This window comes from Lemur catta, chromosome 14, assembly GCF_020740605.2.
Source record: "Lemur catta isolate mLemCat1 chromosome 14, mLemCat1.pri, whole genome shotgun sequence".
Classification (NCBI taxonomy): domain Eukaryota; kingdom Metazoa; phylum Chordata; class Mammalia; order Primates; family Lemuridae; genus Lemur; species Lemur catta.
Window position 1 is genome coordinate 62911214 of NC_059141.1, and position 17802 is coordinate 62929015.

Genomic DNA, 17802 nt, shown 5'->3' on the forward strand with positions numbered 1-17802 from the left:
AGTGCCCACTTGGATACTCTTGCTTTTCCATTTTGTTCCTTCACATGCAGGAAGTGGCAGACAGTAAGTCCCACCAGTTAACAAAGAGAAGTTCATGTATATGGTGTGCATGGTTTTCTTAGGCAGTATGCTATTAGCATTCTTACCTTCCATGTAAACCCAAAGCCATGTGCCTTCTTCCCCTAAAAACACAGTGAAATATTTCTTTTAGGGTCAATACTGACTCCCTGGGTAACAGATTTGGATATTTCAAGTCCTTACTTAACTGTTTGCTACGTTTAATATTGTTGAATATGTCTTCCTTTTTTCTGCTTAAAGTAATTTTAAGTTAATCAAAGAATAATGCATAAAATTTCTGCAATCAGGAAGATTTGACACCTTAAAATATTGTGTACCAATCCCTGACCATCATATAATCCTCTAATTATTTAGGTATTCTTTATTTTCTTCCCAACAACGTTGTATGATTACCAGTGTAGAGATCTTGCACCTCACTTACTAGATATATTCCTTGGTGTTTTTTGGTTTGGGCACTATTTTAAATGCTCTTTTCAAAAGTTTATTTTCTAATTGTTTATTGTCAGTATATAGAGTGCAATTGAGTTTGGGTGGCAGTTTATTTAATTGTGATAAAATATACCTAACAGAAAATTTACCATTTTAACCATTTTTAGGTGTATAGTTCAGTGACATTAAGTACATTCACACTATTGTACAACCACCATTGATTTTTCATATCAACTGTATTGAGGTATAACTTATATGTGTTTAAAATTCACCACTTTTAGGTGTGCACTTCAAGAAGTTTTGATACATATGTCCACATCTAGAACATTTCCAACGCCCCCCAAGGGTCACATATTTCCCTTTACATGTGAAGAAACAGAGACCCTAAAAGTTAAGCAAATTGCCTAAGGAAATGTTGGTAGGGAGGTGCAGTGTCTTGTCTGGAGCCAAGCTGCCATCTTCTGATTCTTAAGCATTATTCTTTGCATGTCTTCACCATACATGATGAAATACCCTGAAAAAAATAACCACGTCCAGCAGAAGAGAAACATCCCTTCTTTATTCCTTACAGAAACATCAGCAGCTATGGGTACCTCATTGTCACTAAGGTACTGCCCAGCAACCATGCATCCCTCATCCCCTGTAGAGGACTCCACAACATCCTCTAGAAGGGACTCAGCATGGCGTATGCCCACTGCACCCAAGAACACCTTTGAGGGGTCCCTGCAAAGAGCTGGTAAGGTAAGGATATCTCAGACATGTTTCTGGCTCCAGCCAAGGTAGGACACCTCCATCCACATAGCTGGTTGGGCGCCTACCCAGCAAAATTTCCTGTGAGCAGAGCATGACTTGGTCCAGTTCATTCACAGCTCCAGGTCTGATTCTCATGTCCCTCATGTGACTCGTAACCTCACTCCCACAACGACTGGTCAGGCTTGAATCCTTTCTCCACACTCACTCCTCCTCTTCCTTTCTCTGCCAGAGATTGTCATTCTCTTTATTATTTCCACACTGCAACCTTCCCTTCTTCCCGAGTACCCTCTCTCCTCTAGGTTTTTGCAGAAGATATGCTGGGCACACTGAAGGCCCTCAAAATCAAGATGCAGAACAAAGAGTTGGCCAATGGGCAGTGCCAGAGGGTGGCAGATATAACCATCTTATATCTGAAAAGAATGGTGAGGAGCCCTTGCCTCTGGGCTGGGGGAAAGGAAAGAAAGCACCCCGGGTCTGAGACCAGGAATTCTCTTTTGGTGGGTGATGACATTTGGACCCAATTGGGACCTGGGATATAAGCACCTCACGTCTCTAAATAGTGTCATCAAGTCCATATCTTACACCCTGGGTGCACCTCAAGAAATGTGACCTAGGCAGAACGGAAGACCCAGTAATGGAGGGAAGGGGTGAGGCAAAAGAGCTGAGAGACAACGGGAAGGATTTGTGCTATTGGCTTCAGCACTGGACCAGATCCTCAGCCTGCATCCACCACTTCCTCCTGGGATACCATAGGCAGTCACCTTTGTTATTGTGACTCAAGTAGCTGTCCCACTCAATATTCTAACCTATATAAATCCACTCACCAGTGTGCTGGCACACCTCTACACTGAATGTTCATGCGATCAACTTGTCTATCCATCCACATAGTTTTGTAGTTGCTTTCCTGACACTGGCTTAATGTGCCATCTTATTTTCTTGGTTAACTACTACGTGGGAGGTATCCTCCTTCCAGTTAACCTGCCTTCCCTTGGCACAGTTGTCTTGTGACCTAGACCTCTGACCTCCCAGGGACTTTCAAAAGTTGCTTCCACCACTTCCATCCACCCTCTTGATGGTTCACTCACAGCTACAGGGGACACACTGTGCTTTGCAACGGCCAGTCCCCACCCACCCTCACCCCAACACACAAGCCAGAGACATTGCAGGCTGAGAACTTGTCCCTTCTTGTCTTCTCGTCCTTTTGCACACTCAAGGAAGCTCTTGCCCTCCAGCACTGGGAAGGTGAATGCTGGATGGGTGGGGTTGAGGTGAGTAAGCTCCTGCCTTCTTGAGAGAAGAGAATCACTTATTGATGAAAGCTGATTCTCAGAAGCCTGAGGACTCATCTTGGGGATGAGCCTGGGAACAGCTAGTCCTTCTCTTTCCAGAAGCCACAGGGAGAACTGGAGGATGCATGTACATCACTCCTGGCTCTGGGGTCTCACAGCATAGAAATGATCATCCATATGCTGTTCTATGACGTTGAGGCAGACAGAATGCCCCCAAGGAGCCTGCTGCTGGCCCCGGAGCAACTCAGTCTGCGTCCAGGTCTGGACCCTTCTGATGGGAGAGTTTGTGTGAGAAGGGGATGGGGCAGCAGGAGAGGGGTCACTGTACAGAGTCTTGATACTCCTAATTCTTCTCATGGGACAGCTCCACTTGGGCCACCATGGCAGTGTGTTGGGGAGGAGGGAGACAATCCTGGATCCGTGTGGGCTGATGGGAACTGAGAAGGAGTTCCTGGGGACCCGGAATGGCACAGAAGAGAGATTAGGGTGTGAGAGACTGGGGCTGGGGAGAAGCCTGAGGAACAGAGATGAATGAGAAGGCAGAACAGAAAGCCCCATTCCGCAGAGGCGGGAGGGGCAAAGGTGGTGATGAGGGACGTTGCCTAGGGAACACTGGGGCTGTGGATCGGATTAGAGGCTTGGAAGAGCAATTGTGTAGCAGGAGCAGGTAGAGAATCACCACACAATCTTCATCCTCCACGCTGTCCCTGTGGTACCTGCTGACAGCCGTGGTTCTCTTACCCATTCTACTTCTCTCCCTCAATCAAAGACAAATCAAGTCACGGGGCAAATCACAGTCCCTGCCCTTTGTTGACCACTTGAAGCTGGAGCCAAAGAGAGGCTGGAGAGTCAGCCAGCCTTCTGGGCATCAGGTTCCAAAGGACAAGGCACAAGGGTTGGGCTATAAGCCCAGAGGACACAGCAACAGAAGCTGGAAATGTGACTCTTGATCTAATCATGACAAATGCTGTCACATCCAGCTCATACAGCACATGTTTTTGATCCTTCAAGTGTTCCTGAAAGGGGATGTGTGTGCAGGTTGTGGCAGCCCCTGGCTTTGTGTGCTGTGCTCACACCGACATGGGCTTTACCCTCCCAGCGCTCCTTCCCAGAGGCAGCCAGGTCAGGACGTACCTTGTTCCAGGATACCAGGACTCTTTGCAGGCAAAGCTAAGGTCAGAAGCCAGGCCTCGTGGCCCCTAATCAGTAAGGCCTCCTACACTACAGCATGGCTGAAAGGCTCCCGTCCCTAGCATGGGGGTGTCATTCCTGCTCTCTCCCTCCCAGGCATAGAGAACTACCGGGATGCCACGTGGGCCCGTATCCTGAGCCTGCTGAGGAAGAGTGACAAGGAGAAGGACATGCTGTTGCTGTGTCAGGGTGAGGGTCAGGGTTCTGGGGAAATCTCTGTGGGAATCAGGGAGGAAGCAAAGAAGGGCAGGAAAAGACGGGGTCTCTGAATGTGGATCCCAGGAGGCCAGAGAAGGGGTGGGAGGTGGCTGGGAGCAGGCCAGGGTGTCCGCAGATGCCTGTGCTCCATCGCCTGGTTGGGGTAAGAGCCACCTTGATTGGGATGCCGGCAGTGTTGGCAGCCTCACCCCTTCCTTTGCCCCTCTGGGTGGAGGAGGTGCCATCATGGGGAGGATAGCTAGGGAGATGGTGACTGGGCAGTGTTTCCAGCACAGGACCCCAGGGGCCCTCTTGGGGTCAGGAGGGGGGAGTGTGTGCACCTGTCTGTGTGTCTGTTTCCTCTGTGGGGAGGGAAGGGTGACGGCAGCTCCAACGCTCTGCTCCCCTCACAGTGCTCCATGGACTGGCCACCAGTTCCCAGGCTGTCCTGGACGATGCCTCTCTGCAGGAGGGAGCGATGACCAGAGTGTTCATCAAAGTGGCCACCAAGGCTGATAAAACCCTCCAGGTTTTCTTCCGCCATCAGCCCCTGGCCAGCAAAAGCCAGGTGGGAGCGGGAGGTAGCTGGCGTTGGGTGGATGGGCTGAAGGGGAGAGTCTGGAGCCAAAGGTCGGGAGGGGCAGTGTCTGTCCACTTGCTTATGAAAGGCTGACTCACCAGGGAGGGGGACCCTCTTCAGCCACCTCTTCCTGTTGACCGGATAAGGGGACAGTTAGAATACACTGCGCTGTCCAGTCACTTACTTGGTAATGATGCGGTTCTGTGATTTGCATTTACTGGGCACCCTCTGCCTGCCAGGCATTGTGCCATGCCCTGGGGATACCAAGATGAATGACGAGCTGAGGCAAACTCATTGTGTCTCTTTGGACACAGGTGGCAGAGAAAGCTCTGGAGACCACTGGCCACCTCTGCTGTCTCCTGCAACTCTCAGAACGTGAGAGGCTGGTGTACTCGTTAACTGGAGGGTTGACGACGTTGACTGCCACACCAGTGAGGCCGCTCTACATCTGCAAGGTGATTGAGGGGTGAGAAGGAAACATGTCTGGTTCATGCATTCGGTATTTATTGAGTAGTTCATGCTGAAGCGTGTTTGTAAATAAGCTTTCTCTGGCACTGGGCCACTTCCATGCATTCACACACAGTTTGCGTGTTGTCCAAGGCTGCTTCTGAGCTACCGTAGCAGAGCGGCGTCTGCCACGGAAACCCTATGGCTGGCAGAGCCTAAAGCGTTTCCTGCCTGGCCTTTTACACAGAACGTTTGCTGAGCCTGAGTGAGTGCAGCCCACATTTATTGTGTAGCTGCTCTCAACAGGGCTGGGGAAGTGGAGATGGATAAGCCACTGTGCTTGTGTCAGAGCTGCTTTCTAGCTATGGGGGAGGGGTGACTAGAAGAAGTGGAGAAACTGTGACTAATTCTGCCTGAAGGGATTTAAGGAAGCTTCAGATCTCAGAAGCGGTGATGTTTGAATTGCACCTTGAAAATGAGGCAGACAGCATAGAGCAATACTGAGCACGGAGGTTGAATTAGTAGTAAAAGTCTCCCAGGGAAGAAAAGCCCAGGACCTGATGGCTTCACTGCCAAATTCTACCAAACATTTAAAGAACTAATAAGAACACTTCTCAAACTCTTCCCCAGAATGAATACAATTGAAGAAACTCTTTTTACGAGGACAGCATTGCCATTATGCCCAAACCAGACAGGGACACTACAAGCAAATCCAATTTTACACCAATACCGCTGATGAACATACATGCAAAAATTCTCAACAAAACGCAGACAGCCAAATTCAACAGCACATTAAAATCATTGTTCTCTGTGATCAATGGGATGTTCTACACACACAGATTCATGAATATGACAGAGCACGTTAAGAGAATGAAGGAAAAGAACCATGTGATTATCTTGAGTGATGGCAGAAAAATCATTTGAGAAAATTCAACATCGTTTCATGATAAAAACTCTCAACAATTAGGTACAGAGGGAATGTGCGAGAACACAGTAAGAGCACATGTGACAGGCCAAAGCCGACATCACACTCAGTGGACAGATGGTGGAAGCTTTCTCTCCTTTTGCATCACAGCCTTCTGCACAGTAGCCAAGGCGTGGAATCCATAAAAAGTCACTAGGCATGAAAAGAAGCAGGAAATATGACCTATCACAAGGATAAACATCAACCCAAACTGACCCAGGACTCACACAGGGGTTAAAGGTATCAGACAAGTGCATTACACCAGATATTATAACTACATTCCACAGGTTTCAAAGCTAGAGGAACTCTTAAGTAAGTTAAGTAGAAACAGAGAAGACATATTTTGAAAAGACCCAAATCAAACTTCTAGAGCTAAAAATTAAAATGTCTGCAGTGACAAAAATACTAGATGGGATTAATGGCAGATGAGACATCACAAGGTCAAATATTGGTTAATTTAAAGACATAGCAGTAGAAATGACACAAAATGAAAACACACAGAGAAAGAAGACTGAAAAGAGAATAAAACATCAGTGAGGTGTAGGACAACTTCAAGCAGCTTAATTTTTGTGCAGTGGAGCCTCCATAGAATGGGGAAATAAAGAAAGAAATACTTGAAGAAATATTGGTGGAAAAATATCAAATCTAAAGAAATTTATGAATGCACAGATCCAAGATGCTCAATGAATTCCAAGCACAAGAATCATAAAGCTCCCACACCAAGGCATATCATGATCAAATTTCTCAAAATCAGTGAAAAAGAGAAAATTTTCAGTGTAGCCAGAGTAAAAGCATTAAGAAAACCAGAAGTAAGAACAAAAACCTTATTTCATATAGAGGAACAAAGATAAGGAGAATAGCAGCTTTGTCATTGGAAACAATGCAATCAGGAAGATAGTGCTCAGACACATTCAAAATACTGAAAGAAACACACTGTCTCCTAGAATTCTATTTTTTTTCAATTTTAAAATATTAAGGGGGTACAAAAGTTTTTGTTACATGGACATAGTCTGTAATGCAGAGCTTTCAGTGTTCCTGCGACCAGCACAGTGTTCATTGTACCCAATAGGTAAATTTTTACCCCTCACCCCCATGCCAACCTCCTCCCTTCTTAGTTTCCAACGTCCTTTATTCCTTTTGTGTCCATGTTCACCCAGCATTTAGCTCCCGCTTTTTAGTGAGAACATATAGCATTTGTTTTCCAATCCTGAAATGCTCCACTTGAGGATGATGGTCTCCAGTTCTAGCCAAGTTGCTGCAAATGACATTATTTCATTCCTTTTGTCTGGCTGAGTAGTAGTCCATGGTGTGTGTGTTTGTTTGTGTATTCTCACCACATTTTCTTTATCCACTCATGTGTCAGTGGACACTTAGGCTGATTCCATATGTTTGCAATTGTGAATTGTACAGTCATAAACATTTGAGTGCAGTTGTCTCTTTGATAAAATGATTTCTTTTCTTTTGGGTAGATACCAATAGTGGGATTGCTGGATCAAACGGTAGGCCTACTTTTAGGTCTTTGAGGAGTCTTCATAGGGTTTTGCATAGGCTGCACTAGTTTTCAGTCCCAGCAACACAGTATCAGTGTACCTTTTTCTCTGCATACATGCCAGTGTCTGTTGGTTTTTTTGACTTTAGTAATGGCCATTCTGGCAGGGATAAGGTAGAATCTCATGTGGTTTTGATTTGCATTTCCATAATGATTAATGATATTAAACATTTCTTCATGACTTTTGGCCATTTGTCTATCTTGTTTTGAAAAAATTCTGTTCATGTCTTTTGCCCGCTTTTTGATGAAGTTGTTTGCTTTTTTTCTCACTATTTTGTTTGAGTTCTTTGTAGATTCTGGAAATTAGTCCTTTGCTGGATGTATAGTGTGTGAATATTTCCTCCCCTTCTGCAGGTTGCCTGCTTATTCTGTTAATTATTTCCTTTGCTGGGCAGAAGCTTTTTCATTTAGTTAAGTCCCATTTATTTATTTTGCTGCTGTTTTATTTGCCTTTGGGGTCTTAGTCAAAAATTCTTTGACTAGGAAGAGTATTTCTTGTTTTTTTCTAGAATTTTTAATGTTTCATGGCTTGCATTTAAGTCTTTAACTGATCTTGAATTAATTTTTGGTAATGGTGAGAGATAGAGCTCCTGTTTCATTCTTCTGCATGTGGCTATCCAATTTTCCCAGCATCATTTATTGAATAGGGCTTCCTTTCCTCAGTATATGTTTTTGTCTGCTTCATTGAAGATGAGTTGTTCATAGCTGTATGCTTTTATTTCCATGTTTTCTATTTGGTTGCCCTGGTCTTTGTCTCTACTTTAATACCAGTAAATACCATGGTGTTTTCGTTACTGTAGACTTGTAGTATAATTTGAAGTCAGGGAATGTGATGCTTCCAGACTTGTTGTTTTTGCATCATACTGTGGCTATTCAGGCACTTTTTTCATTGCAAATGAAACTTAGGATTATTTTTCCTAGATCTATGAAGGAAGACATTGATATTTTGATGGGCATTGCATTGAATCTGTAAATCACCTTGAGCAGAATGGATATTTTAACGAAGTTATTTTTACCAATCCATGAGCATGGGATATTTTCCACTGGTTTGTGTCATCTGTGATTTCTTTCTCTAGTGTTTTCGGGTTCTCCTTGTAGAGATCTATTACCTTTCTTATTAAATATATTCCTAAGTATTTTATTTTCATCATAGCTATCATAAATTGTATTGAGTTCTTGATTTGACACTCTACTTGGCTGTTGTTAATATATGGAAATGCTACTGATTTGTTTACATGGATTTTGTAACTTGAGACTTTGATGAATTTATCAATTCTAGGAGTCTTTTGGTGGCATCTTGAGGGTTTTCTAAATACAGGATCATATTGATGGCAAACGGGGATTGTTTGACCTCCACTTTCCTAACATGGATGCTATTAATTTCTTTCTCTTGATTGATTGTTCTAGCTAGGCCTTCCAGTACTATGTTGAATAGAAATGGTGACATTAGGCACCCTTGCCTTGTCCCATTTCTTAGGGGAATGCTTTCAAGTTTTCCCCATTCAATATAATGTTGGCTGTAGTTTTGTTGTATACAGCTTCTATCATTTTGAGGCATGCTGCTTCTATGCCTAGTTGGTTGAGGGTTTTTATCATGAAATGGTGCTGGATTTTATTGTATGCCTTTTCTGGTTCTATGGAGATGATCATATGGTCTTTGTTTTTGCTTCTCTTTATGCAGCGAATCACATTTACTGATTTGCACATGTTGAACCATCCTTACATCCCTGGAATGCAACCCACATGATCATGGTGAATTATCTTTTGATGTGCTGCTGCATTCAGTTTCCTAGTGTCTTGTTGAAGATTTTTGTGTCACTGTCCATAGGGATATTGGTGGCCAATAGTTTTCTTTTCTTGTTGTACCCTTTTCTAGCTTTGGTGTCAAGGTTATACTGGATTTTTAGAATCAGTTAGGGAGGATTTCCTCCTTGATCTTATGGAATAATTTCTGTAGGATAGGTGCCAGTTCGTCTTTGTAGGTCTGGTAGAATTTGGCTGTAATCTGTCTGTTCTGGGGCTTTTCTCTGTCAGGAGACTTTTCATTAATGCCTCAATTTCGTGCTAATTATTGGTCTGTTCAAAATTTCTATTTTTTCCTGATTCTGGCTTGTGAGGCTGTGTGTTTCCAGGAATTTATCCCTTTCCCCTAGATTTCTAGTAATTTTTGTAGTAATTGTGGATGATGTTTTGGATTTCTGTGGCATCAATTGTCACATCTCCTTTTTCATTTATCATTCAGGTTATTTGAATCCTCTTCCTTCTATTTCTGGATCATTGGGCTTGTCGTCTATCAATTTTGTTTATTTTTTCAAAGAACCAACTTTTTGTTTCATTGTTCCTCTGAATTATTGTTTTTCTGTTTGTTTCCCTTTCATTTACTTTCATTTGTAGCTTTGTTATTTTCTTTCTTCTACTGGCTTTGGGTTTGGTTTGTTCTTCTTGTTCTAGTTCCTTGAGATGTGACATCAGGTTGGTAATTTAAGATCTTTCTATCTTTTTGATGAAAGCATTTAAGGCTATGAATTTTGCCCTTAGCACTGACTTTGCTGTATCCTATAGATTTTTGAAAGCTTATGTCCCCTCTGTCATTCAGTTCAAAGAACATTTTGATTTCCCTCTTACTTTCATCATTGACAGAAGGATAATTTAGCAGTAGTTTGTTTAATTTCTGTGAGTTTGTGTGGATTTGAGAGTTTCTCTCGGAATTGATTTCTAGTTTTATTTCACTGTGGTCTGAGAAAATACATGCTATGATTTTGATTTTTCTGAATTTACTGAGACTTGCTTTGTGGTCTAGGATAGGAGCAATCTTAGAAAATGTCTCATGTGCTGATGAGAAGAATGTACATTCTATAGTTTTGGGGTAGAGTGTTCCATAAATGTCCATCAGGTTCATTTGTTCTAGGTTTCCATTTAAATTCAGTGTTTCTTTGTTTGTTTTCTGCTTTCATGATCTGTCTAGTTTTGTCAGTGGGATATTGAAGTCCCTGGTGACTATGATGCAACTGTTTATTTGTTTGCTTGGCTCTTGCAGAATTTGCTTTGTGCATCTGGGAGCTCATGTGTTCGGTGCACATACATTTAGATTTGTTATATATTCTTGATGAATTGCCCCTTTATCATTATGTAATGAACATCTTTGTCTTTTTTTTTTTAACCACTTCTGGTTTAAAGTCAATTTTATCTGATATGAGAATGGCTTTCACAGCTCACTTTAGGCTTCCATTTGCATTGAATATTATTTCTACTCCTTTACCTTGAGTCTGTACATGTCCTTGTGAGTTAGATGGGTTTCTTGGAAACAATATATACTTTAGCAATGACTTTTTATCCATTCAGCCAATCTATATCTTTTAATGGAAGCATTAAGACCATTCACATTCAGTGTTAGTAATGATATCTATGTTCTGTTCATCATGTTGAATGATATCTTTTTGTTTTGTCTTCCCTCTTGTGCTATTGTTTTATAAGAGCTGTGAGCTTTAATTTGGGGGTGTTTTACACTGGAGGGTATCTGTTGTGCTATTCTATGTATAGTGCACTATTAAACATTTCCTGTAGGGCAGGTCTAGTGGTGGCAAATTCCCTTAGTCTGGAATTCCCTTTGTTTGTCTGGAAAAGTCTTTATTTCTTTATGACTTATGAAACTTAGTTTTGCAGGGTACAAAATTGTTGGCTGGCTGTTGTTCTGCTGAGGAAGATTAAAATGGGCCCCTATCCCTTCTGGCCTGCAAGGACTCAGCTGAGAATCTGTTGTTAGCCTGGTGGGCTTTCCTTTGTAGGTTAGTTGTTGCTTTCATCTTGCAGCTTGTGGAGTTTTCTCCTTCATTCTGACTTTGACCAGGTTGCTGACTATGTCTTGGAGATGTCCTCTTTGCTGCTGGTGTTTAATGACCATCTTGTATCTGGATGTCTGAATCTCTGGTGATGTCAAATATTGTGGCACGTGGGCCCGTAGTTTCATGGGCCACCACATGGTGCTTGGGTACATGGTTGCATGGATGTGAGCATGGCACACAGTGCCACAGGCTTGCTCTTCTGGTCAGCATGGAAGCTCATGGGGGCTAAGACCTCCACAGAGCACATAAGTTCCTGGGAATGTGTATTTCAGCACCATGGCACATGAGGTTGGGGAGCTGTTCTGCTGGTTGGTGCATGGGGCTGCATGGGTTGGGCTGCTAGATGGCTGGCTGTCTCTCCTCACACAGATTCTACTGGGGCTGCTACTGTGGGACCTCTCAAGTGGTGACATCATCCATTCTGTTCAAGTTCCCTGGTGGGTGGTATGCTTGGCTCCCAGTCACAGGCATGGAAGAGCATCTCCTCTCCCTGCTCCCTCCCGGGGTCAGCAAGGGGTGATGCAGGGGCATCTGCAGCAAAGCTGATCCCTGTGTAGACTGGGCTCTCTGGATCTGAGAGCTTCAATTGGTTTCAGCTGTGGCAACCTGGGAACAGAGGCCAGCAGGTCACTGCTGAGCCTGCTCTCTGATGCAACTTTACAGTACAGTTGCCAACTAGTTCCCTGATCAGAATGGAGGCCCACGGCAGTGCTAGAGGCCTCCAACAGCTCAAGTCACAGTGTCCAGGCACAGAGGGTGGGGTCCTGGGGTTCTCTACTTTAACCCTTCCTGATTTGTATGTGTCTCCCCTAGGTACCTTGAGATCTTGGTAAATGGGTCTCCCCATCCCCATTTCCTTCACTCTGAGCATCTCCCATACCTTCTGTGATGATTTATAATGCTCTCTCCAAGAGAGTCCATGTGTAGCTGGGCATCTACTTGCAATGTTCTTTCCTCCCCTTGAAAGCAGCATGTCCAGGCTGCTACTAGTTCACTGTCTACGCCCTTATGTCCTGTCTCATAGAATTCTATACCCAGTAAAACTATCTTTCAGAAATGAATTGGAAATAAAAATGTTTTCAGACATACAAAAGCTGAGCGACTTGATCATCAGTAGATCCACCATCTAAAAAAATGTTAAAGGAAGTGTTTCAACCAGAAGTAAAATGATACCAGTTGAAAATACATTATAGCTGCAGTCCCCAATCCCTAGCCCATGGCCTGGTATCAGTCTTTGGCCTGTTAGGAGCCGGGCCGCATATCACTGCCTGAGCTCTGCCTCCCCCCACCCCCCCAGCTGTGGAAATATTGTCCCTGGTGCCAAAAAGTTTGGGACCACTGCCTGTGCAAAGGAGTGAGGAGAAGCAGAAAGTATGACTATGTAGATAAATATATATATTTTTCTTATTTTTAAGATCTGTCTATTAGATAGGTGTTCAAGCAAAAATGAAGCTGGGCATGGTGGCATGTGCCTGTAGTCCCACTACTCAGGAGGCCTAGGTGGGAAGATGGCTTGAGCCTAGCAGTTCTGGGCCAGCCTGGGCAACATAGTAAGACCCTGTCTCAAAAACAGAAAACAACAACAACAACAACAACAACAAAGAAACACAAAATTAAACAGCAAATATAACAGTGCATTGTGGAGTCCGTAACATGGAGAAGTGAAAATGTATGGCAATAGCTCAAAGTATGCTTATAGTGTAAACATACTAATTCTTACTATACAGAAGGTAGTATACTATCCCTTGAAGTGTGACTGGGACAAGTTAAAGATGTGCTATCAACTCTACCAACCACTGAAACAACAAAGAGTTATAGCTAATAAGCCAATGAAGAATATAAAGTGAAATTATTAAAAATATTCAATTAATTTTTAAGGAAGACTGAAAGAAAGGGAAAAGGAAACAAAGAATTTAGACTAATAGAAAGCAAATAGCAAGATGGTAGACTTAACCACATAAATCATCACATTAGATATCAATCACCTAAACATCCTAATTAGAAGGCAGAGATTGTCAAATGGATAAAAAAGCAAGACTCATCGTTCTGCTACCTTCAGGAAATGCACTGGAAAGATAAAGCAACAAAGAAGTTAGAAGTAAAAGTACAGAAAATGACATACTGTGCTAATGCCTCCCAACCAAAAGGCTGTATTGGCTATATTCATGTCAGAAAAAGTAGATTTCAGAGCAAAAACTCTGTTCAGGGATAAAGAAGGTCATTTCATAATGACAGAGGGGTCAATTCATCATGAGCACATAACAATTCTAATGATTTTGTACATAATGGCAGAGCTTCAAAATACCTAAAGCAAAAACTGATAGAACTGCAAGAAGAAATAGATAAATTCATAATTACACTCAGAGATTTCAACATGCCCCTTTCAATAACTGATAGAATGACTAGACCACCAGTACACATATGAAAGTTATGAACAATGCTATAAATCAATTGGACCCGATTGGCATACACATCAGAAAGGAAGCAGTACAACTGGCTTTGTTTTCAGTCAACATGATCAGCTATATAAAAATATGAAATACTTGGGAATAAGTCTGAAAATAGGTACATAAAACCTGTATACTGGAAACTATGTATCATTGCTGTGAGAAATTTAAAAAAGGCCTAAGGAATGGAACTATGTGAGATTCCAGTTCACATACATTAGAACGCATTGGCACACCACTTTGGAAAACAGTTTGACAGTTTGGCAAAATACAAGGGATAGGTCTATATTGACAGAAAACAGAGCCCTGGTGGCCTGGGGGAGGACAGGGAAGGAGGGATTACGCAGAGGAAGGTCCAACTTTGGGGGATGATGGAAATGTTCATTCTTTTAATTGTGGGGACAGTTTCACAGGTGTATACATTTGTCAAAAGTTATCAAATTATACATTTAATATGTGTGGTTTATGATATGTCAGTTATCCTTCCACAAAGCTGTTTTTCAGAAAAAATCAAAGGCATGTGCTCACATGTAGAATCTAAGGCTGTTTCCTCACACCAGTGGTAAGAACAAGCCACAAAACAGAAGAATCCAGAAGGCATAAGGGAGCTATTCAGGGTTTTAGACTTAGTTTTCAGAAATGTTAATGTCAGAGAGCAATAGAACCAGTTCTTACTTTGGCCGTGATTAAGTCATCCTGTTTCTTTGAAGTCAGCCAACACTTGCAGTGTTGAATTGGCCTCACAGTTTCTGTGGAATAATGGGGTCATTTGAAAATCAGTATCGCAATTGGAGATGGGGCCATGAAGTCATGACCTCTTGTCAGCTGCAGAGCAGAACCAGCTACCAGGTCTGAGAACTGTCTCCAACTTGCCAGCACAGGAATGCACCCCAGGGGTAACGCCTTGTCCATATTTTTGTTTTTTTTTTTTTTCAGAAACTCAGTTGTGCCCTGAAGGTTGTCAAGTTGGTATTGGCAGCAGCAGTCAGGGGAGTGGTGTCCCATGCAGATGACCTCCACTTCTGGGACCTTCTTTCCAGCTCCATGTCTTTCTACACTTGGGTCATGGACCTGATAAGGTGGAACCACTTCCCCAGTGTCCCTGGCACCACTCTGACCCCTGACCCTAGTCTCCCAGGTCCCAGCACTCGAATATAGTAGCCTTGCACCCTCCCTCCCCCACCTCCCAGCCCTCTGCACTTCCGAGTCCTCAGCCCTCATGTCTTCCCTGTTGTGGGCACGCTGGCTCTGGCCACTTCCCCCACCCCTGGCAACTGCTTGCTTCCTGTGTCCCATCCCAGAGCAATGGGAAAGACGTGTGACCCCTCCCTCCTTCATGAAATGATGGACCTTGTGCAGAATTCCCTCCACTGCATCAATGAGGGGCAGAAAATCCTGGTCAGGGCCATTTATGCTCAGATGAGAGCTGGGGAGAGCCGAGCAGCTGTAGCTTTACCCTTCCTGTAGCTGAGGGACCGACTATTTAATGAGATGTTAACTTGTCCCAGGAAGGAGAAAAAAAGAGAATGAAGCCATCTCAAATGGGAGTCCTTTCCCTGGCATGTCAGGGGACTGGTTTAAGGAGGCCAGGATAGCTGGGAAGGGGTTAGCAGTTCTAGTCCTCCCAGAATGACTGGGCTCCAAATTCAAGTCTTACCAGCATTACCAACCAAGCCCTTCCCCGTAGTCTCCACCCCATGTGACCAGATCTGCCACTGTTCTCCCCTACACACAGTCCTTGCCTGAGCAGGGGCCTGAGGGAGGGCTGGGGGAGCACAGGGTCCCCGTGACCTCTCCTCCATCCATAACCATGGTGTCCTGCCCTGCAGCTCCTCTGTCACCCATCAGTGGCCCAGAGCCTGATGCACAAATCTCTGGGTATTGTCACCCAGTGGGTCAATGACCCCAATGTCAGCATGGTAGGAATTGGCCTGTGGGGCATCAGCAACCTGGCCCTGCCCCCAGGACAGGTAAGAGTGGGGGAGGGTCCAGGGGGACCACCTGGGAGTCCCTGAAGCATTTGCTTTTCCTCCTTGGGTACCTTGGCTGTCCCAGGGTTAGTACATCCACCACCCTCATCCAAGGGCATCACAACATCCAGTGTGTGGGCCTTGCTAGGCCTGTCCACAAGCTGCCTGAGCCCCCTGAGCCCTCATTTCCTTGGCATGTCCAGCCCCTAGGTCTCCCACGTCTGTTTCTCTTAGGCACCATCCGTGTGCTCTAAACCCTGTGCCCAGAGTGCTGCATGACCCCCAGGTGGTGAGTGATCTCTGCCTTCTTCCCATCAGTCAAAGGCTCTCAGAAGGCTGGTTCCGTACTTACGCGGCTTCCTGAGTGCTGAGGCGCGGGTGGCCGTGCGGGTGCTGGAGAGCCTGCAGAACATCGTGCAGCACGCGCGGGACAAGGACATCCAGGGAATGTTCTGCAGCATCTGCCAGCACCTGCGTGCCCTCATCAATGATGTATGTGCCTACAGCCCTAGGAGCCCTTGGGAACAATATGGGCTGGGGCTGGGGGTGAACCTTGGGGCTGAACTAAGGGTTGGGCTAGGCCAAGGGCCTGTGGCCCAAGGCTGAGATAATGGAGGGGCAGATGAAAGGAGACCTGGCCACAGGGAGCAGTGCACAGGACATGTCCCAAGTGCGTTCCCACTACATCCAGATGCAGCACACGCCTCCACTTACTCTGCCCTGAGAATTCCCCGGCGGAGCCACTGGACCAACAATTGCAAGCTCACACTCTGATATGAAGCCGGGTTTTTCTCTGAGGACCCAGACTCCACGTACAGAGTGAAGAGGGGAGAGAACTGATGGCTCTACCCTTCTCCCACATCACACAGGACTATAGAATGCCAGGGTCCTGTGGCAAGACAAATCTGAGACTCAGAAATTTGCACTAATGGACCAACACCAACCCTCCCCATCTGTAATCCTCCTTATAGATCATGGCATCTTAGAGCAGGAGGGAACTCCATGTGCCTGAGACACATGCTGATGGTAATCCTGTTGTGGCATTTGTAACTTTTTTGGCTTTGGAACCTTGTGTTGGAATAATTTTGATATGGGTCTCATCTCCGCTATGACCCTGGAAACTCCTGAATGGCTGGGTCAATATCTCACTCATCCATCTTTCCATGACTTTTAAAATTCAGCGTGCGTACTTTTCTTGACCTAAGCAGGCCTAAAGGTAACATCTTTTCCCTCCATCCAAACAACATAAAGATGGGAATGCTTTAAATCTGATCACGCCTTCCCACGTTAGATATGAATGTTGTCTAGCATATAATTCCACCTGCTTATTAGATCTCCAAATGAGGTCTTTATATCATCATCATGATCATGATTATTATTATTTATACAGTCAACACTTATTTAGAATTACCCACATGTTTACAGATCTCCTTGCTCACCTTCCCTTCTTACGGCTCTTTCCTCCCTCCTAGAGTCTGCTTTCCCCTCCCTCTCGGGTTCCTTGAGTGAGGGTCTGAAATAGTAAACATTTTCAGTCTTTGTATGAAAATGTCTTTATTTTTCCTCATAATTGTCTTAAGTTGTTAGTAGTTTACGATGTAAACATCACGATATTTCTCGAATGTGGTCCCTTTCTTTTGTAGCGTTGGTTTTCCTCAATGTTTGTGGGTCCATTTTTATGCTAGAGGTTCTTGGGGGCCCTCTGTGGAAGCAACGCCCATCACTGCAGCCTGACTTCAGGAATCGTGGGGAGCATCCTGGGACAAGTGGACAGTCGGATGTGCCAATAGCCAGTCTTTTGACTCTAGGGCTCCCTACACTCCCTGGGGGACATCAGACACCCAGGGAACTGTCCCCTCTCTCTGGAGTAGACACCACACTCCCTGCTGTGCTGGGGTGTTCCATGCCCCTGCTCCTTGGTCATTGATCAGGGGGATATCAGGAGAGAGAAACCGAATGAGGTGGCTGACTACACCCTCAAACCACCAGCTGTTGCCTTCCCAGGACCAACCCTCCCTCCCTATATTCACAGCCCCTAAGCTTAGAGCACTCCGGGAACTGCTGC

At 44.6% G+C, this 17802-nt stretch overlaps 1 protein-coding gene across 2 annotated transcripts; it reads left to right on the forward strand.

Moving 5' to 3' along the window:
- The first annotated feature begins 1095 nt into the window (after positions 1-1095).
- Positions 1096-15709, forward strand: LOC123649901. 2 transcript variants are annotated; one of them, XM_045568208.1, is made up of 8 exons: positions 1096-1248; positions 1560-1682; positions 2649-2808; positions 3837-3929; positions 4352-4506; positions 4833-4973; positions 14704-14846; positions 15597-15709. In XM_045568208.1, exons 1-8 carry the CDS (start codon positions 1132-1134, stop codon positions 15628-15630), a joined length of 966 nt encoding a protein of 321 aa, XP_045424164.1. In that variant the 5' UTR covers positions 1096-1131; the 3' UTR covers positions 15631-15709. The 2 variants fall into 2 exon arrangements, with proteins under 2 accessions (XP_045424164.1, XP_045424163.1); XM_045568207.1 differs by lacking the exon at positions 15597-15709 and having other exon boundaries at positions 14704-14949.
- The last annotated feature ends 2093 nt before the right edge of the window (positions 15710-17802 follow it).

What these genes read in the sequence shown, in the direction of transcription:
- LOC123649901 (XM_045568207.1), top strand. Translation starts at nt 1,132, where the DNA reads ATGCATCCCTCATCCCCTGTAGAGGACTCCACAACATCCTCTAGAAGG. An exon ending in CCCTGCAAAGAGCTGGTAAG is followed by an intron (nt 1,249 to 1,559) that starts GTAAGGATATCT and finishes TCTCTCCTCTAG; the next exon opens with GTTTTTGCAGAAGATATGCT. An exon ending in CCCTGGCCAGCAAAAGCCAG is followed by an intron (nt 4,507 to 4,832) that starts GTGGGAGCGGGA and finishes CTTTGGACACAG; the next exon opens with GTGGCAGAGAAAGCTCTGGA.